Here is a 17904-nt window from a genome sequence, read left to right on the forward strand (position 1 = left end):
TTACTTACTAAAAGTTCTAAAAAGAAAAGGAGTACTTGTGGCACCTTAGAGACTAACCAATTTATTAGAGCATAAGCTTTTGTGAGCTACAGCTCACTTCCTCAGATGCATATCGTGGAAACTGCAGCAGGCTTTATATATACACAGAGAATATGAAACTATCTATTCCCACCCCACTGTCCTGCTGGTAATAGCTTATCTAAAGTGATCATCAGGTGGGCCATTTCCAGCACAAATCCAGGTTCTCTCACCCTCCACCCCCCCACACAAATTCACTCTCCTGCTGGTGATAGCCCATCCAAAGTGACAACTCTTTACACAATGTGCATGACAATCAAGTTGGGCTATTTCCTGCACAAATCCAGGTTCTCACATCCCCCCCCACCCCCATACACACACAAACTCACTCTCCTGCTGGTAATAGCTCATCCAAACTGACCACTCTTCAAGTTAAAATCCAAGTTAAACCAGAACATCTGGGGGGGGAGGGGGGGAGGAAAAAACAAGAGGAAACAGGCTACCTTGCATAATGACTTAGCCACTCCAAGTCTCTATTTAAGCCTAAATTAATAGTATCCAATTTGCAAATGAATTCCAATTCAGCAGTTTCTCGCTGGAGTCTGGATTTGAAGTTTTTTTGTTTTAAGATAGCGACCTTCATGTCTGTGATCCCGTGACCAGAGCTCCATTCCTGGCAGAAACCAGCATTCAGACAGACACAGACCCTTTGTTTCTCTCCCTCCTCCCAGCTTTTTAAAGTATCTTGTCTCCTCATTGGTCATTTTGGTCAGGTGCCAGCGACGTTACCTTTAGCTTCTTAACCCTTTACAGGTGAGAGGAGCTTTCCCCTGGCCAGGAGGGATTTCAAAGGGGTTTACCCTTCCCTTTATATTTATGACACGCCCCCCAAATCTCAGCTAGGGTGAAACACTGGCTGGGATTTCTTCCTGGAGCTCTAGGAAAACAGAGTTAATAAGACACATGCATCTCTAAATATACTACCAAGTACATAAAGACTAACAATATTTTCCACATCTCAAGGACGATTTTAACCAGTTGATTCTGGGAAACTTTCACGGGAGAGTGCATCAGCCACTTTGTTAGAAGCTCCTGAGATGTGTTGGATGTCGAAATCAAAATCTTGGAGAACTAAACTCCACCGAAGAAGTTTTTTGTTAGTTTCTTTGACGGTGTGAAGCCACTTTAGTGCAGCATGGTCGGTTTGCAGGAGGAAACGCCGTCCCCAAACATATGGGCGTAGCTTTTCCAGAGCGTAGACAATGGCATAACATTCTTTTTCAGTGACTGACCAGTTGCTTTCCCTCTCAGACAGTTTTTTGCTGAGAAACACTACAGGGTGGAATTCTTGATCAGGTCCTTTCTGCATTAAAACTGCTCCCACACCACGCTCGGATGCATCTGTGGTTACTAGGAACGGTTTGTCAAAGTCTGGGGCCCTTAGTACAGGGTCAGACATGAGTGTCGCTTTAAGCTTGTTAAAGGCCTTCTGACACTTTCCGGTCCACTGAACAGCATTTGGCTGTTTCTTTTTGGTTAGGTCTGTCAGTGGGGCAGTGATTTGGCTGTAGTGCGGTACAAATCGTCTGTAATAACCGGCCAAGCCTAAGAAGGATTGAACCTGTTTCTTTGACTTTGGGACAGGCCACTTTTGGATAGCATCCACTTTGGCCTGTAGGGGGCTGATAGTTCCTTGACCCACCTGGTGTCCAAGGTAAGTCACTCTGTTTAGGCCTATTTGACACTTCTTAGCCTTAACAGTTAGTCCTGCCTCCCTTATGCGCTCAAGGACTTTTTGTAGATGTTCCAGGTGGTCTGCCCAGGAATCCGAAAATATGGCCACATCGTCAAGGTAGGCGACTGCATATTCTCCTAATCCCGCTAGGAGACCATCTACAAGTCTTTGGAAAGTGGCGGGTGCATTTCGCAGCCCGAAAGGGAGTACATTAAATTCATACAGCCCGAGATGTGTGATGAAGGCTGACCTTTCCTTGGCAGATTCATCTAGCGGTACCTGCCAGTACCCCTTGGTTAAGTCCAAGGTAGAGATGAACTGGGCCCGTCCCAGTTTCTCTAATAGTTCATCTGTGCGTGGCATTGGATAGTTGTCTGGGCAAGATACAGCATTTAGCTTACGGTAGTCCACACAAAAACGTATTTCCCCATCTGGTTTGGGAACTAGAACCACTGGAGATGCCCATGCACTTTCAGAGGGGTGGATTACACCCATCTGTAACATATCCTGGATCTCCCGTTCTATAGCAGATTTAGCTTGAGGAGACACCCAGTAAGGGTGGACCCTAATTGGGTGAGCATTACCTGTGTCAATGGAGTGGTATGCCCGTTCAGTCAGTCCTGGGGTGGCTGAGAACGTTGGGGCGTAGCTAGTGCACAGCTCCTGGATCTGCTGTCGCTGCATACGCCCAAGGGTCATGGAGAGGTTCACCTCTTCCACACCACCAGCACATTTCCCTTCGTAGTAGACACCTTCAGGCCACTCAGCGTCGTCTCCTCCCTGGGCTGTAAACTGACAAACCTTTAATTCTCTGGAATAAAAGGGCTTTAGAGAATTAATATGGTACACCTTAGGCTTTCGGTTGGAGGTGGGGAATGCTATGAGATAATTAACAGCTCCCAGGCGCTCCTGGACCATGAATGGCCCTTCCCACGATGCTTCCATTTTATGGGCCTGGAGCGCCTTTAAGACCATGACCTGGTCTCCTACTTTGAAGGAACGCTCTCTGGCATGTTTATCATACCAGGCTTTTTGCTCTTTTTGAGCATCCTGTAAGTTTTCTCTAGCAAGGGCTAAAGAGGTTCGGAGGGTGTTTTGTAGGTTGGTTACAAAGTCCTGAATGTTAGTTCCTGGAGAAGGTGTAAATCCCTCCCATTGCTGCTTCACCAACTGCAATGGCCCCTTAACCTCACAGCCATATACAAGTTCAAATGGGGAAAACCCTAAACTGGGATGTGGTACAGCTCTGTAGGCAAAGAGCAACTGCTGCAATACTAGGTCCCAATCATTGGAGTGCTCATTTACGAATTTACGTATCATGGCCCCCAAAGTTCCATTAAACTTCTCCACCATGCCATTTGTTTGATGATGGTAAGGAGTGGCAACCAAGTGATTTACCCCATGAGCTTCCCAAAGGTTTTTCATAGTTCCTGCCAGGAAATTAGTCCCTGCATCTGTGAGGATGTCGGAGGGCCAACCTACCCTGGCAAAAATGTCTGCTAGTGCCTGGCACACACTTTTAGCCCTGGTGTTGCTTAGAGCTACTGCTTCTGGCCATCGGGTGGCAAAATCCATGAAAGTCAGTATGTACTGCTTTCCTCTGGGTGTCTTTTTCGGAAAAGGACCCAGAATATCCACAGCTACTCGCTGAAATGGAACTTCAATGATGGGGAGTGGCTGGAGAGGGGCTTTGACCTGGTCTTGGGGTTTTCCCACTCTTTGGCACACCTCACAAGACTGGACATAGGTAGAAACATCCTTGCCCATTCCCTCCCAGTGGAATGACCCCCCCAAACGGTCTTTGGTCCTGTTCACCCCAGCATGGCCACTAGGGTGATCATGGGCTAAGCTCAAGAGCTTGGCCTGGTATTTAGTTGGAACTACCAACTGTCTCTGAGGATGCCAGTCTTCCTGGTGTCCCCCAGAAAGAGTTTCCTTGTATAAAAGTCCTCTTTCTACAACAAACCTGGATCGATTAGAAGAGCTGAGAGGCGGTGGGTTGCTCCGTGCCGCCGTCCAAGCTCTCTGGAGGCTTTCATCTGCGTCCTGTTCGGTCTGGAACTGTTCCCTTGATGCTGGAGACATCAGTTCCTCATGGGATTGTGGACCTAGGCTTGGTCCCTCTGGAAGCGATATAGGGGATGGAGCTGTTTCTGTTGACTGTGAACCGCTCTCCGCTGGTGCACTATGTTGGGATTCAGGCTCCGGCTGAGCCTCTTGTGTAGGGTTATCGGCTGCTGCCAGTTCAGGTTCGGTGGGGCCCTCTGGTGTTGAGGTTGCAAGTACTAGATTCAGTGCTGACACGGGGTCTGGTGTTGGTTGTTCGGCTGGTTCCGGTTCTGGGACTGGTTCCGTCTGGGTCTCTGAGACTGGATCCACTACTGCTGTTGCAGACATTGGCCTGGGGTCCGGGTCCATCACCTCTGACCAGGTCCTGATAGAAGTTTCCGGAACAGAGCTAGGCCTCACGGCTTGTTTAGCCTGGCTGCGGGTGACCGTTCCCACCCTCTTGGCCTGCTTCACATGATTGGCCAAGTCTTCCCCCAACAGCATGGGGATGGGATAATCATCATAGACTGCAAAAGTCCACATTCCTGACCAGCCCTTGTACTGGACAGGAAACTTGGCTGTAGGCAAATTGAAAGAGTTGGACTTGAAGGGTTGAATCGTCACTTGGATCTCTGGGTTGATTAAATTGGGGTCCACTAACGAAGCATGGATAGCTGACACTTGTGCTCTGGTGTCCCTCCACGTGGTGACCTTCTTCCCGCCCACACTCACAGTTTCCCTCCGCTCCAAGGGTATCTGGGAGGTATCTGGGCCTGTGGACCTCTGGTGTGATTCCGGTGCAATGAACTGTAATCTGTTGGGGTGCTTGGGGCAGTTGACCTTTACATGCCCCAGCTCATTACACTTAAAACATCGTCCAGCTGATGGGTCACTGGGGCGAGGAGGGCTGCTGGAGAACGGGGTGGTGGGACGATAAGGGGTCTGGAGGGTTCTTTGGGAGGTAGGTGGGGCTTTGGGCGGCCCCCGGTAATAGGGTGTGGTCTGGGGTGGTCCCTTCTGGTCTCCGCTCCAACTGCGACCAGTTTTCTTCTTCTCTGCCACCTCCACCCATCTGGCTCCAATCTCTCCTGCCTCAGTTACAGTTTTGGGTTTCCCATCTAGGATGTATCTTTCTATTTCCTCAGGAACACCCTCTAAGAATTGTTCCATTTGCATTAGGAAGGGCAAATTTACTGGAGATTCAACACTTGCTCCTGATATCCAGGCATCCCAATGTTTCACAATGTGGTAGGCATGTCGGGTAAATGACATGTCTGGTTTCCACCTTAGGGCTCTGAACCTCCGACGAGACTGCTCGGGTGTTATCCCCATTCTGACTCTCGCCTTGGATTTAAACAGTTCATACTTGTTCATGTGTTCTTTAGGCATTTCAGCTGCCACCTCAGCTAAGGGTCCACTGAGCTGCGGCCTCAGCTCTACCATGTATTGGTCAGTAGAGATGTTGTACCCAAGGCAGGCCCTTTCGAAGTTTTCTAGGAAGGCCTCAGTATCATCGCCTGCCTTGTAGGTGGGGAACTTTCTGGGATGGGAAGTGGTACTTGGAGAAGGATTACTAGGGTTTGTTGGGATATTCTGCTGAGCCTTTATCTTCTCCATCTCCTCCACATACTTCCTCTCTTTTTCCTTCTCCTCCAGTTCTTTGTCCCTCGCTTCCATAGCTCTCCTGTGAGCAGCCGCTTGGTGTTGTTCTGCCTCCCTTTCTTTTCCTTCTTCATCTGCATGAGTTCTATCTGTCTTTCATGTTCCCTTTGTCTTTCCTCAGCCTGAAATTTGGCTAATTCGAGCTGTAGTCGAGCCGTGGATTTTGCCATTCTAACCTCTCTGTTTTTACTAACTTTACACCCGAGGTTTAGAAATAAACAAACAAAACTTGGCTGTAAAATTTTGCTGTGCTGGAATAGAATACCTATTCTCTGATAGTGATTGTCAGCCTACAGAAAAAGACAATTCCCTTGTCTCTGCTCTGGGCCCAAATTAAAGTAAAAAACCTCCAACTACTTGGAAACCTGCTTACCCAGCCCAAAGAAAAAAAAATTCTTTTTCAAACCTGTGCTCCTTGTAAAACAAAAAAATCAAAATCCTAAAAAAAAAAAAAACCTGCCACTTTTGTCTCCAGGCAAATGGGTAGAGCACACCCCCCCTATTTACTTTTAGGAAGAAAACAAAACAAAACTCTGGGTTGGAAGACTGTGAATTTCCCTGCAGGAGTTAAGTACCCTGCCTCCAGGCAAAGAAAACCTGCAATTCACAAAGAGAATCCCCTTTTGTCTCTGCTTGGCCACAAAGCAGAGAAAAACCAAGCTGCTTTCAGTTTCAAAGCTGCTTTCTGGACTTCCTAAAAATTCCTTTTTAAAATCTGTATTTCTAGTTCAAAAAATCTCAACTGGATTTAAAAATGATTTCAGGTTAATCCCACCACTGTGCCACCATGTCACGGTTCCTCCCCCACTCTGAACTCTAGGGTACAGATGTGGGGACCTGCATGAAAAACCTCCTAAGCTTATCTTTACCAGCTTAAGTCAAAACTTCCCCGAGGTACAAAATATTACACCCGTTATCCTTGAACTGGCTGCTACCACCACCAAACTAATACTGGTTACTGGGGAAGAGCTGTTTGGACGCATCCTTCCCCCCAAAATACTTCCCAAAACCTTGCACCCCACTTCCTGGACAAGGTTTGTAAAAAGCCTCACCAATTTGCCTAGGTGACTACAGACCCAGACCCTTGGATCTGAGAGCAATGAAAAAGCATTCAGTGTTTTACAAGAAGACTTTTAATAAAAAATAGAAGTAAATAGAAATAAAGAAATCCCCCCTGTAAAATCAGGATGGTAGATATCTTACAGGGTAATTAGATTCAAAAACATAGAGAACCCCTCTAGGCAAAACCTTAAGTTACAAAAAAGATACACAGACAGAAATAGTTATTCTATTCAGCACAATTCTTTTCTCAGCCATTTAAAGAAATCATAATCTAACGCATACCTAGCTAGATTACTTACTAAAAGTTCTAAGGCTCCATTCCTGGTCTATCCCTAGCAGAAACCAGCATTCAGACAGACACACAGACCCTTTGTTTCTCTCCCTCCTCCCAGCTTTTTAAAGTATCTTGTCTCCTCATTGGTCATTTTGGTCAGGTGCCAGCGACGTTACCTTTAGCTTCTTAACCCTTTACAGGTGAGAGGAGCTTTCCCCTGGCCAGGAGGGATTTCAAAGGGGTTTACCCTTCCCTTTATATTTATGACAATCTCCCTCTCCCATTCCTTCCACCTCCGCTCCAGGGATGGGGAGCTCCGCGCCTTCGGTCTTCACTGGGCTTCTCCCAACCCCTCCCCCAGGCATAGGTCGGAAGGGTCTTGGGATGTCCTCGGCAGCAGTCTGACCCCTCCCAGCCCAGTCAGGCCCCAGGGCCCACGCTGCGTCCACCGGGCGGCTTCCCTCAGGGACAGGGATCGGGTCATCCAAGCGATCCCTCTCCTCCAACTGGGCAATCAGCTGTTCCTTGGTGGACCTCCCAGTGCGCAGCCCCCTCTGCCTGCACAGCTCCACCAGGTCGCTCTTAAGGCGTTTAGCGTACATCTCTCTGCTGGCCACTCGCAGGCCGGGCAGCTTTCCACGGTTTCCAGGAAAAACCCCTTGTGTGCCAGTCCTTCTTGAGGTCACCACCTCTTTACCAGGGTCGAGCTGCAGACTCCTCTGACCCTGGGACCGCTCGCTGCAATCCCCCGGGGGACCCTGTTACTGCAAAAGTCCTTCTCTCTGGTCACACACTCGCAGGGGTTAACCGCCCCCTGAAACCGTCTCTCTCAATCTTCAGCACGCCTGGTCCCTGTCAATCCCCCTTCGTTTTACTGTTCCCCAGTCACTTACTGCAGGAAGCGCCGTTCACGGGGTGCAGTACATCCCACCGCTGCCACCAGTTGTCACGGAGTGTGGGGGAGTCCAGGCTCTGCACCCCTCTTCCTGGGATTCACTGAGACTCTCAGCCAGCCAGTAAAACAGAAGGTTTATTGGACAACAGGAACACAGTCTCAAACAGAGGTTGTGGGTACAACCAGGACCCCTCAGTCAAGTCCTTCTGGGGGAGCAGGGAGCTCAGACCCCAGCCCTGGGGTTCCCTGCGTTCCTCCACCCAGCACCAAACTGAAAACTAAACCCCCCGAAGCAGGCTCCCTGCTGCAGTCTCCGTCCACATTCCTGGGCACCTCCCCACCCCTCCTGGCTCAGGTGACAGGCTCTCAGGTCTCCCATCCCCAGGGCACATTCCCAGGTCAACACTCCCCCCTCCCTGCTGCCTCACATCCTCACACTCCCTGACAGGGGCACCGTCTGCCCCCTCCCCCCTCACTTCCCCAAACAATCCTGGCCCCCGGCTCTGACCTTTGTGGGGAGCCTGTCTGCCCCAAAGTCCTGCCCCCATCCTGACCCCTCTCCCCTCTACCCACTCTCCCAACCTACTTCGCCCAAACTTCCGGCTCCCCCCAGCTGGCTCCCCGCAAGCACCCGCTGTGGGGGGGTCCAGAAGCGCTGGTGGCTAAATCACTCTGGGCCCTGTTGTGTTCATGGAGACGCAATAAAGGGCCCGAGGTGTGAACACGCCCCAGCCCCTGCCCCACACTGAACAGGGTTAAATACGGGCTGGGGCGGGGTCCAGAGCCCGCAGCCTGCTCAGCCCCACGGCAAACCCCCCAGTGACCCCTGGGACCGGCTGTGACAGACCGAGCAGAGCAGGAACCAGGGAGCCGTGGCAGGCGCTGTGTGAAACGAGGGGTTTGTTCCAGCCCCGGCCCCGTTCGCTGGAGCGAGTCTCTAGCCGGAAAATCCCCCGGGTTTGGGCGTCTCCCCGCTGGCACCGGAGACGCTAGCGACTGTCCTGGGGGGCAGAGGAGCCGGTGGAGCTGGGCTGGATCTGGTGTCGCCGCGGCTGCTATGAAAGTCCAACCCCATTTCCTCCCAGGTTGGGGGTTCAGCCAGGGGAGGGGCGATGGCGTCAGGGTCCCTCTCTCCAGCCGCTCTGCTCAGGACGTCTCCACGGAACAGGGTCAGGACGGCCCGGGGGGCCCAGGAGACGGGGGGTGGCAGCCAGGAGGGTGAAGCAAGTCTCTTTCTTTAAGGCCCCAAAGGGTGGTGGGTGGCACAGCCCGTCCCCGCAATATTTTATCCACCAATGAGGCCTCGTTTCTGACCCCCCAATTTTGGGTCACGGATTTCTGCTCCCCCACTTCTCCCGTGTCCTAGATGGGCCCCAGCCCGGCCCATGGGGTCTGTCCGGTGGCCTCTTGGGTTGGACAAATCCCATCTTTCTGTCTCGCCAACTTTCCCCCCAACGTTCATTCGTCCAGGTTCTCGTGAGGCTGCCTGAACTTCTCACTCACCTTCGTCGGCTGAACCCACCATGGGGGGGACATTGGGAGGCTCCGGTATCACAGCCCCCCCCTGGGGTGGGGAGATTTGGGGGGCAAGTCTGAGGGTTTGTACAAGAGAAATACAGGATGGGAGAGGTCTAGGGAGAAAGGGGGGAGAGAAAAGGGGCTGGGGGACCCCGCTGAAGAGAGAGGAGGGGGATGGACAGCGGGGGGGAGGGGCAATAAGTGCCATTATTCTAGTGCCATGCAAGACCCAGGCTCCCCGCTGTCCACTGACAGCCCTGGGCAGAGACTGGCCCGTTTGGCGCTGTCCAGGGGCTGCTCCGCGGGGAGCCCAATGAGCCCAGCACAGGGGCAGTTCCTCTAACTGGTGCTGCAGGGGCTGGTGATCGCAGGGTTCGGGGTTCAATCCTGGGGTGTTGCTGTCAGGTCAGGAGCTGTTGAGGGGGGGATTCACCGAGGCAGGGGTGTTTGGGAGCAGGAGGTTTTGTGCCGGCGTTTCAGCCCCCCAAGGGGGAGCAGCTCGTCCCTCGTGGAGATTCTCCTCTCTTCAAGGCTGGATCCAGGCTTCTGGGGGTGCAGAGAGATGGCAGGTTAGAGGGGCCCGTGTCGCACTAGACTCAGCCCCTGGGGGCAGCAAGGGGCACAGAAGTGGGGGTCACCTCACCTAGGACACCACCCTCGGGCGGCTGTAGTGGGCCTCAGCCAGGATCAGCCCCACGATGAGCAGGACCATGGCGCTCAGCGCCAGGCAGGCGATGTCGGCGTGGGTGAAATCCGGGCATCCCAGGGGGGCTACTGCGGGGGGAAGGGGAGAGTCACTCTGTGGCTCAGACGGGGAGATAGCAGCTGGAGGCCAAAGAGAGTGGGTGAACTACCCCCTTGAGCCACCCGGCACCCCAGGGCCTGCCCAGGGGACTGTGACAGTCAGAGACGCAAGGTCCCAGGCCCCCCAGGACAGGGAACCACCCCAGCTCCCTGTCCCCGTAGGACCCCCTCAGTTTACCCCCACAGGTGCCTCTGCCCCGGCCTGTCTGCTGCGCAGTGAGCCCATTTCTCAGCTGCTGCCAAACACAGCCAGGCAGTGCGGACTGGGGGAGGCTGGGACGTAACCCGCTGCTCCCCCGACCCCGTGGTGCCCAGGGAGCAGCCAGAGGCAGCAAAACGTCTGTGGAGGATGGGTCAGGGGTCCCCTGGGAGCCCCATGGGGGAGGGCAAGCAAGAGCAGAGGGAATTCTGGATAATGGTCACTCCTATTACCAGGGGGAGATCATGAGGCCCAGGGAGGGGGCTCATTGCCCCAGCACCTGTGCACCCAGCAGGGCCCAGCCCCCACAGCCCCATCCCTCCCCTGGGATCCCCCCACAGCTCCCAGGCAGTGACCTGCAGGGCAGCAGGCTTCTGGGGAGCTGAGGGCCTGGCAATGGGTGAGGGGCAGTGGGTCTGTTTCTCCTTCCCCCATGTCAATGAGCCCCTCCCTGTGGTGTCTGGGCCTCACCCACCCAGCTTCACTCCCCCATCATTTCCTGCAACCAGCCCCAGCCCCTGGGCACCACAAGGCTGTTTCCAGGGCTGGCTGGACGGTGATTCCCGCCCCGGCCCTGGTACCTGGCCCTGCTCTGCTCGGGCGGGTGGGAGCCGGTGCCGCTCCAGGCTGGATCAGGGCGGTTCCCTCTGCGGGAATAGAACCAGCGTACACCAGGGCCTGGGGAGGGGAAGAAACAGCGACTCAGCGATCTGCCCCCAGCTGCTGACTCAGCATGGATCTTCACTGTCAGTCCCAGGGAGAGGAGGGATGGATTTTAGTTGGTGGAGAATGGGGACCCCCCCCACCCTGTTCCCTCCCTGGTGGGGACGCTCACTTCCTCCTGTTTGTCTCTAGCAGAGGCAGGCCAGGAGGTGCCATTCACACCTGGAGTCACTGCGGAGTCAGTCTCGGTGCGGCTGTTCCTATTTGGGAGGAGGAACGTCCCTGTGTCTATAGAGCTAAAGGTGAGCTCATCTGCAAACGGGGCTGTATCAAACCGGATGGGACGGCTAATCCAACAGTCCAGACTTGCTCTGAGATCACCGCGGGGGGGTCGGTTGGGAACCACACGGGATTCGTCATTTCAGGTCCAGTTTTCATGTAGACAAGGTTTTAGTCCATCCTTCTATCCCTCACCAAACACGCTCCCATCTGTCCACCTCCCTACTTTCCCACAGACTCATATTCCCACCGACCTGTGGCCGTCTGTCCCCATGGATCTGTCCATCACCTTCTATATAGAAGAAAAGGAACCCATCAGCTCTGTCTGCAGGGACCAGCCCCCGCCAAACAGCCTGACTGACCCCGTGGGTGTTGGAGCGGGGAGCCCTGTTCCCTGGGGGATGAATTGTTCCATTTCTCCGGCTCACCTTCTCCCTCCGGCTCCATCATGGGGGGATCTGGCTGCTGGGGCCCAGCTGGGTCGGTTCCCTCTGTGGGATGAAATCGAGCGTGGGCTGGGGCTGGGGAGGGACGGAACCAGCACCCAGGCCCGGGTGGGAAGAGGCTGAAATGGTGACTCAGCGACTGGGCCCCTCGCCCCACGACCAGGCGTTTGTTATGGGTTTAATTGTCCAGGCTGGTGGGAAGTGAATTCAGCGCTGGGGCCGGAGCCAGCTGGGCATCCTCTGAGCCCTGACTCCTCTGTGTGTCTCCAGAGCGGGGTCAGCTGGGGGAACATCCCCCTGGGAAAGGCCCCCCTGTTCTGCAGCCTCCCTGGGGGCAGGGATCCCCCCTTCCTCTGCCCTGAATCTCCAGCAGCTTCTGCTCCCCCTGGCTGGGGAACCCCCCAGTGACTCCGTCCCCGCTCCCCAGCCGGGCGTCCCCTTTGCTGGATCCAGGACTCAGGGCAGAGCCTGGCTCTGAGCGCCCCATTGGGGCTAAGCCCCTCTGAGTATCCAGCTGGGTGTGGGGCTGGGAGCAGGGATGCTGAGCCGGGCCCCTCACCGGCTACTACCAGCTCCATGGCGTCGCTGGGCTCCGACCAGACAGACAGGTCGGATTTGATGCTATATCGGCAGCTGTAGCTCCCTGCATCTCTCTGGCTCACGTTGTGGATGGAAAATTGAGCCACATCCTCTGGGGGGTCTTTGTCCTGCCGTGCTTCTGGGTCTCCAGCTTTATACAGAAGGACCCTCGCTCCCCGACACCGACACTCACACCGGACGGTCATGGCTCCCCCCGGGGCGACCCCCCACTTGGGAGCAGGGAGATGTTGGGTTTGGGGTAGCTGGGCTCTGCAGGCAGGAGGAGACAGGCCGTGAGACACAGACCCCGGCACGGTCACTGTTCCCCGTCCCCACAGCCCAGCCCCAGTGACGAGGCCGAGACAGGGGGCTGCAGGGAGAGAGTCTCCTGGATGCTTTTTCCCCAAATCCAAGAGCGAGAGAGCTGGGCTAGGGACACAAGAGCCCCGGGGGCCCCCCACCCCTCAGCAGGGCAACGGCGCGGCTCCATCTGCCAGGAGCCCATGGAGGGGTGGCTGGGGCAAGGCAAGGAGAGGCCGAGGCGACCTAGAGGCCAATTGCGTTTTATCTCCATCAGCTGGGGAAGGAGAAATCAGTGGGCACGTGCACTGGCTTTCTCTGACACTCACCGAGGAAGAGGACGGTGAGAGCAGATGGCATGACGGAGGCAGCGAGAGGCCCCTCAGCACTGCCACCAACGCCCCAGAGCCCAGCTCCACCGAGCCCCAAATAACAAACTCAGCTGGTGTCTCCAGCTACAGGAAGCCGACGATGTCTCGTCTCTTCCTGTGTCCATCGCATTTTGTCTCTAATCTGCAGGGGAAATCTAGTGAGGTCAAAGTAAGCAGAGGCGCCTGCAAAACCCAAGCCTGGGCCCATCGGCCTGGCCAAATGTCATGCAGCTCCCAGCTTGTCTGTGTCTCTGTGGGGTGGGGGGACAGTTCTCCCTCCATGTACCCTGCAGCCTTGGGGAAGGTGCACCAGGCTGGGAGCCAAGAGAGCACGGGGTCTGGTCCTCAATCTGCCACTGACCACGATTTCCATGCAGATTCCCCCACACCCGTCCTTTCTTACATTCTGGGTTCAAACATGGGTGGTGGCCTGTCCTAAATATCAAGGGAAGGGTACCCACCTTTCTGTACACAGTGCTATAAAATCCCTCCTGGCCAGAGGCAAAACCCTTTCACCTGTAAAGGGTTAAGAAGCTCAGGTAACCTCGCTGGCACCTGACCCAAAATGACCAATGAGGGGTGTCAGGGTTTCTTCCCCACTCTGAACTCTAGGGTACAGATGTGGGGACCTGCATGAAAACCTCCCAAGCTTACTTTGACCAGCTTAGGTTAAAACTTCTCCAAGGTACAAACTATTTTACCCTTTGCCCTTGGACTTCTACTGCCACCACCAAAAGTTTATCTGGGTTTGATGGGAAAACGTAGTTTGGACGCGTCTTTCCCCCCAAAATCCTCCCAGCCTTTGCACCCCACTTCCTGGGGAAGGTTTGGTAAAAATCCTCACCAATTTGCATAGGTGACCACAGACCCAAACCCTTGGATCTTAGAACAATGACAAAAGCATTCAGTTTCTGAAAAGAAGGATTTTAATAGAAGTAAAAAGTAAAAAAGAATCACCTCTGTAAAATCAGGATGGTAAATACCTTACAGGGTAATTAGATTCAAAACATAGAGAATCCCTCTAGGCAAAACCTTAAGTTACAAAAAAGACACACAGACAGGAATATTCATTCTATTCAGCACAACTTAATTTCTCAGCCATTTAAAAAAATCAGAAGCTAACGCATATCTAGCTAGATTACTGACTAAGTTCTAAGACTCCATTCCTGTTCTGTCCCCAGCAAAAGCATTACCCAGACAGATACAGACCCTTTGTTTCTCTCCCTCCTCCCAGCTTTTGAAAGTATCTTTTCTCCTCATTGGTCATTTTGGTCAAGTGCCAGCGAGGTTATCCTAGCTTCTTAACCCTTTACAGGTGAAAGGATTTTTCCTCTGGCCAGGAGGGATTTTAAAGGTGTTTACCCTTCCCTTTATATTTATGACAAGGGGGCAAGATACTTTCAGACCTCGAGGGGGGGGGGAGTCTTTTGTCTGTCTGTGTGATACCTTTGCCAGGAACAGATCAAGGATGCAAGCCCTCCACTCCTGTAAAGTTAGTAAGTAATATAGCTAGAAAATGCATTAGGTTTTCTTTGTTTTGGCTTGTAAATTCGCTGTGCTGGAGGGAATGTGTATTCCTGTTTTTGTGTCTTTTTTGTAATTTAAGGTTTTGCCTAGAGGGATTCTCTGTGTTTTGAATCTGACTGCCTGTGAGATTATCTTCCATTCTAATCTTACAGAGTGTTTCTTTTATCTTTGTTTTGTTCTTCTAATAAAGTTCTGTTTTTTAAGAATCTGACTGGATTTTTAGGGTCCTAAGAAATCCAAGCTGGTCTGTGCTCAACTTGTTTATTCTCAAGCCTCCCCAGGAAAGGGGGTGTGAGGGCTCGAGCGAATTGCTGGGGGAAGAGGAACTCCAAGTGGTCCTTTTCCCTGGTTCTTGGTTAAAGCGCTTGGTGGTGGCAGCATTCCTCGTCCAAGAACAAATAGAGATTTTGTGCCTTGGGGAAGTTTTTAACCTAAGCTGGTAGAAATAAGCTTGGGGGGTCTTTCATGCAGGTCCCCACATCATAGAATCATAGAATATCAGGGTTGGAAGGGACCTCAGGAGGTCATCTAGTCCAACCCCTGCTCAAAGCAGGACCAATCCCCAATTAAATCATCCCAGCCAGGGCTTTGTCAAGCCTGACCTTAAAAACTCCTAAGGAAGGAGATTCTACCACCTCCCTAGGTAACACATTCCAGTGTTTCACCACCCACCTAGTGAAAAAGTTTTTCCTAATATCCAACCTAAACCTCCCCCACTGCAACTTGATCTGTATCCCAGAGTTCAGAGTGGAGAAGGAACCTTGACATGGCCCATGAAAATAAAATTAATACGTGATCACGAAATTAAAGGATGGCGCCGTAATGCATGTGCACAAGGGGGCAGAGTTAAGGATGTTTGGGAAACTTTGTGGCATTCCCTGATGCTGGAGGGTTTGATTGCAGCCTTCCCGCTCAGTCTGCCAACCTGCCCACCTGCAACACAAGCCGTGGCACCATGTTAAGAGCGGGCACAATATGGAAGACCTGGGTTTGCTGCCCCTTACACCTTAGCTGAGTGGTAATGACGGGTTTACACTGTAATGCCTGGTTCTAAGGGGCTTTTCTCAACATGTGAATTAAATCAACCAGGTTCAAAAGAAAACCAGAGAAAGAGAAATTCCATCCCAGGCCCCGAACGGGTCACCAACTGAGAGAGACCCAGGGACCTTCTAATGCAGAGACCCTGTCCCCCGAGCTGGAGGAGACCCTGTCAGTGGTTATGCGGCCAGGTCCCTAGAGAGGGACGTGACAGTCTTTCTTTAAATGCCATTGGCTAGAGGACAGCAGAAAGCTGGGGGTCAGGAAGGTTTGACTCAGTTCTGGGCTCTGGCAGCGGAGTGGGGACTAGTGGTTAGAGCCGAGGGGTGGAGCTGGGGCCAGGACTCCTGGTGTCACAATTGTGGTGTCACTCCTCCGGGGCTTGCACACAGTGCTTTGCTGGGCCGAGGCTGCATTAAAGGTGCATCAGCTGCCCAGCCGAAGGCTCCCAATGAGCCTCCTTCAATCAGCTCCCTCGTCCCAGGGCCCTGGCCCACCTTCTCACCAGCCCCCCAGGACCCTTCGCCCCCAGCCACCGGAGCAGGAGGGAGATGAGCAGCAGATTCATTGTGAAGCAGGGTCATTCCCCGCCACCTGACCCCACCGCCTGACCTCCCCAATCTCCCAGCTTGCTGCCCCCCTTGGAAGGGGCAGGGAGAGAGGTGACTGTGGGGTTGGGACCCTTATTGGGCAGGGAATTTGCAGCACAGGGGCTGTGAGGGGAAACTGAGGGGACTAAAAAGAAAATGGGGGACCCTGAGGGTGAGGGGGCTGGAGCTGCGGAGGGATGTGGAGGGGGGGCAGTGAGAGGAGAGGCTGCTGGGGGTAGAAGTGGCAGCCCAGGGAGTGCTGGGTGGTGCTGCTCCCCCCTCGCTCCTCACATGCCCAACAATCCTACCCCCCACCCCCCCCAGCTCTGACCTTCTTGGGGGAGCGTGTCTGCTGATGTGCTTTGACTAACTCTAAGTCTCTTTTCCCTGCCAGCTTAAGACTTCAGTGCCCAGTCTGGTTTGAGCCAGACCCGCCAGGTGCCAGTGAGGTTATCTTAGCTTCTTAACCCATTACAGGTAAAAGGACTTTGCCTCTGGCCAGGAGGGATTTTATAGCACTGTATGCAGAAAGGTGGTTACCCTTCCCTTTATATTTATGACTGTCTATAACACTGATAGAGAGATACGCACAGCTATTTGCTCCCCCAGGTATTAATCACTTACTCTCGGTCAATTAATACACAAAAGTGATTTTATTAAGTATAAAAAGTCGGATTTAAGTGGTTTCAAGTAACAACAGACAGAACAAAGTTACCAAGCAAAATAAAACAAAACACGCAAGTCAAAGCCTAATACATTTAAGAAACTGAATACAGGTAAATCTCACCCTCAGAGATGTTCCCATAAGTTTCTTTCCCAGATTAGACTCCTTCCTAGTCTGGGCCCAATCCTTTCCCAAGTACAGTCCTTGTTAATTCCAGCAGATAGCTTAGGTAAAAAGCAGGGGATTCAACATGACTGAGACCCACTTTGTTCTGTTCCTTTAATAGCTTTGGCAGAAGGCAGGAATCCTTTGTCTCCTTCAAAATGGAAAAGCATCCGGTTAAAGATGGATTTCCGTTCAGGTGACATGATCACATATCCTGTGAGACTTCATTACCCGCTTGCTGGCACACAGGTATACAGGAAGTCTTACAAGTAAATAGAGCCATTTACAACCAATTGTCCTGGTGAATGGGAGCCATCAAGATTCCAAACCACCATTAATGGCCCACACTTTGCATAATTACAATAGGACCTCGGAGTTATATTTCATATTCCTAGTTTCAGATACAAGAATGATACATTCCTACAAATAGGATGAAAGGATACCAGGGAAGAGTATAAAAATATTGGTCAGGCATGTAGGAATGAAATTAGGAGGGCCAAATCGCACCTGGAGCTGCAGCTAGCGAGAGATGTCAAGAGTAACAAGAAGGGTTTCTTCAGGTATGCTGGCAACAAGAAGAAAGCCAAGGAAAGTGTGGGCCCCTTACTGAATGAGGGAGGCAACCTAATGACGGAGGATGTGGAAAAAGCTAATGTACTCAATGCTTTTTTTGCCTCTGTTTTCACTAACAAGGTCAGCTCCCAGACTGCTGCGCTGGGCATCACAAAATGGGGAACAGATGGCCAGCCCTCTGTGGAGATAGAGGTGGTTAGGGACTATTTAGAAAACCTGAACGTGCACAAGTCCATGGGGCCGGACGAGTTGCATCCAAGAGTGCTGAAGGAATTGGCGGCTGTGATTGCAGAGCCATTGGCCATTATCTTTGAAAACTCGTGGCGAACGGGGGAAGTCCCGGATGACTGGAAAAAGGCTAATGTAGTGCCAATCTTTAAAAAAAGGAAGAAGGAGGATCCTGGGAACTACAGGCCAGTCAGCCTCACCTCAGTCCCCAGAAAAATCATGGAGCAGGTCCTCAAAGAATCAATCCTGATGCACTTGCATGAGA

The 17904-nt window shown here is 52.6% G+C and overlaps 1 protein-coding gene across 1 annotated transcript in view; it reads right to left on the bottom strand.

The window, feature by feature from the left end:
* The window catches only part of LOC140902279 (immunoglobulin superfamily member 1-like), a 68086-nt gene that overhangs the window by 19131 nt on the left and 31051 nt on the right, over positions 1-17904 (bottom strand). Inside the window, 2 exon segments of the mRNA XM_073322202.1 lie at positions 12164-12409; positions 12412-12453. Coding sequence (XP_073178303.1) covers positions 12164-12409; positions 12412-12453 — 288 coding nt within the window.

This window comes from Lepidochelys kempii, chromosome 23, assembly GCF_965140265.1.
Source record: "Lepidochelys kempii isolate rLepKem1 chromosome 23, rLepKem1.hap2, whole genome shotgun sequence".
NCBI classification, from domain to species: domain Eukaryota; kingdom Metazoa; phylum Chordata; order Testudines; family Cheloniidae; genus Lepidochelys; species Lepidochelys kempii.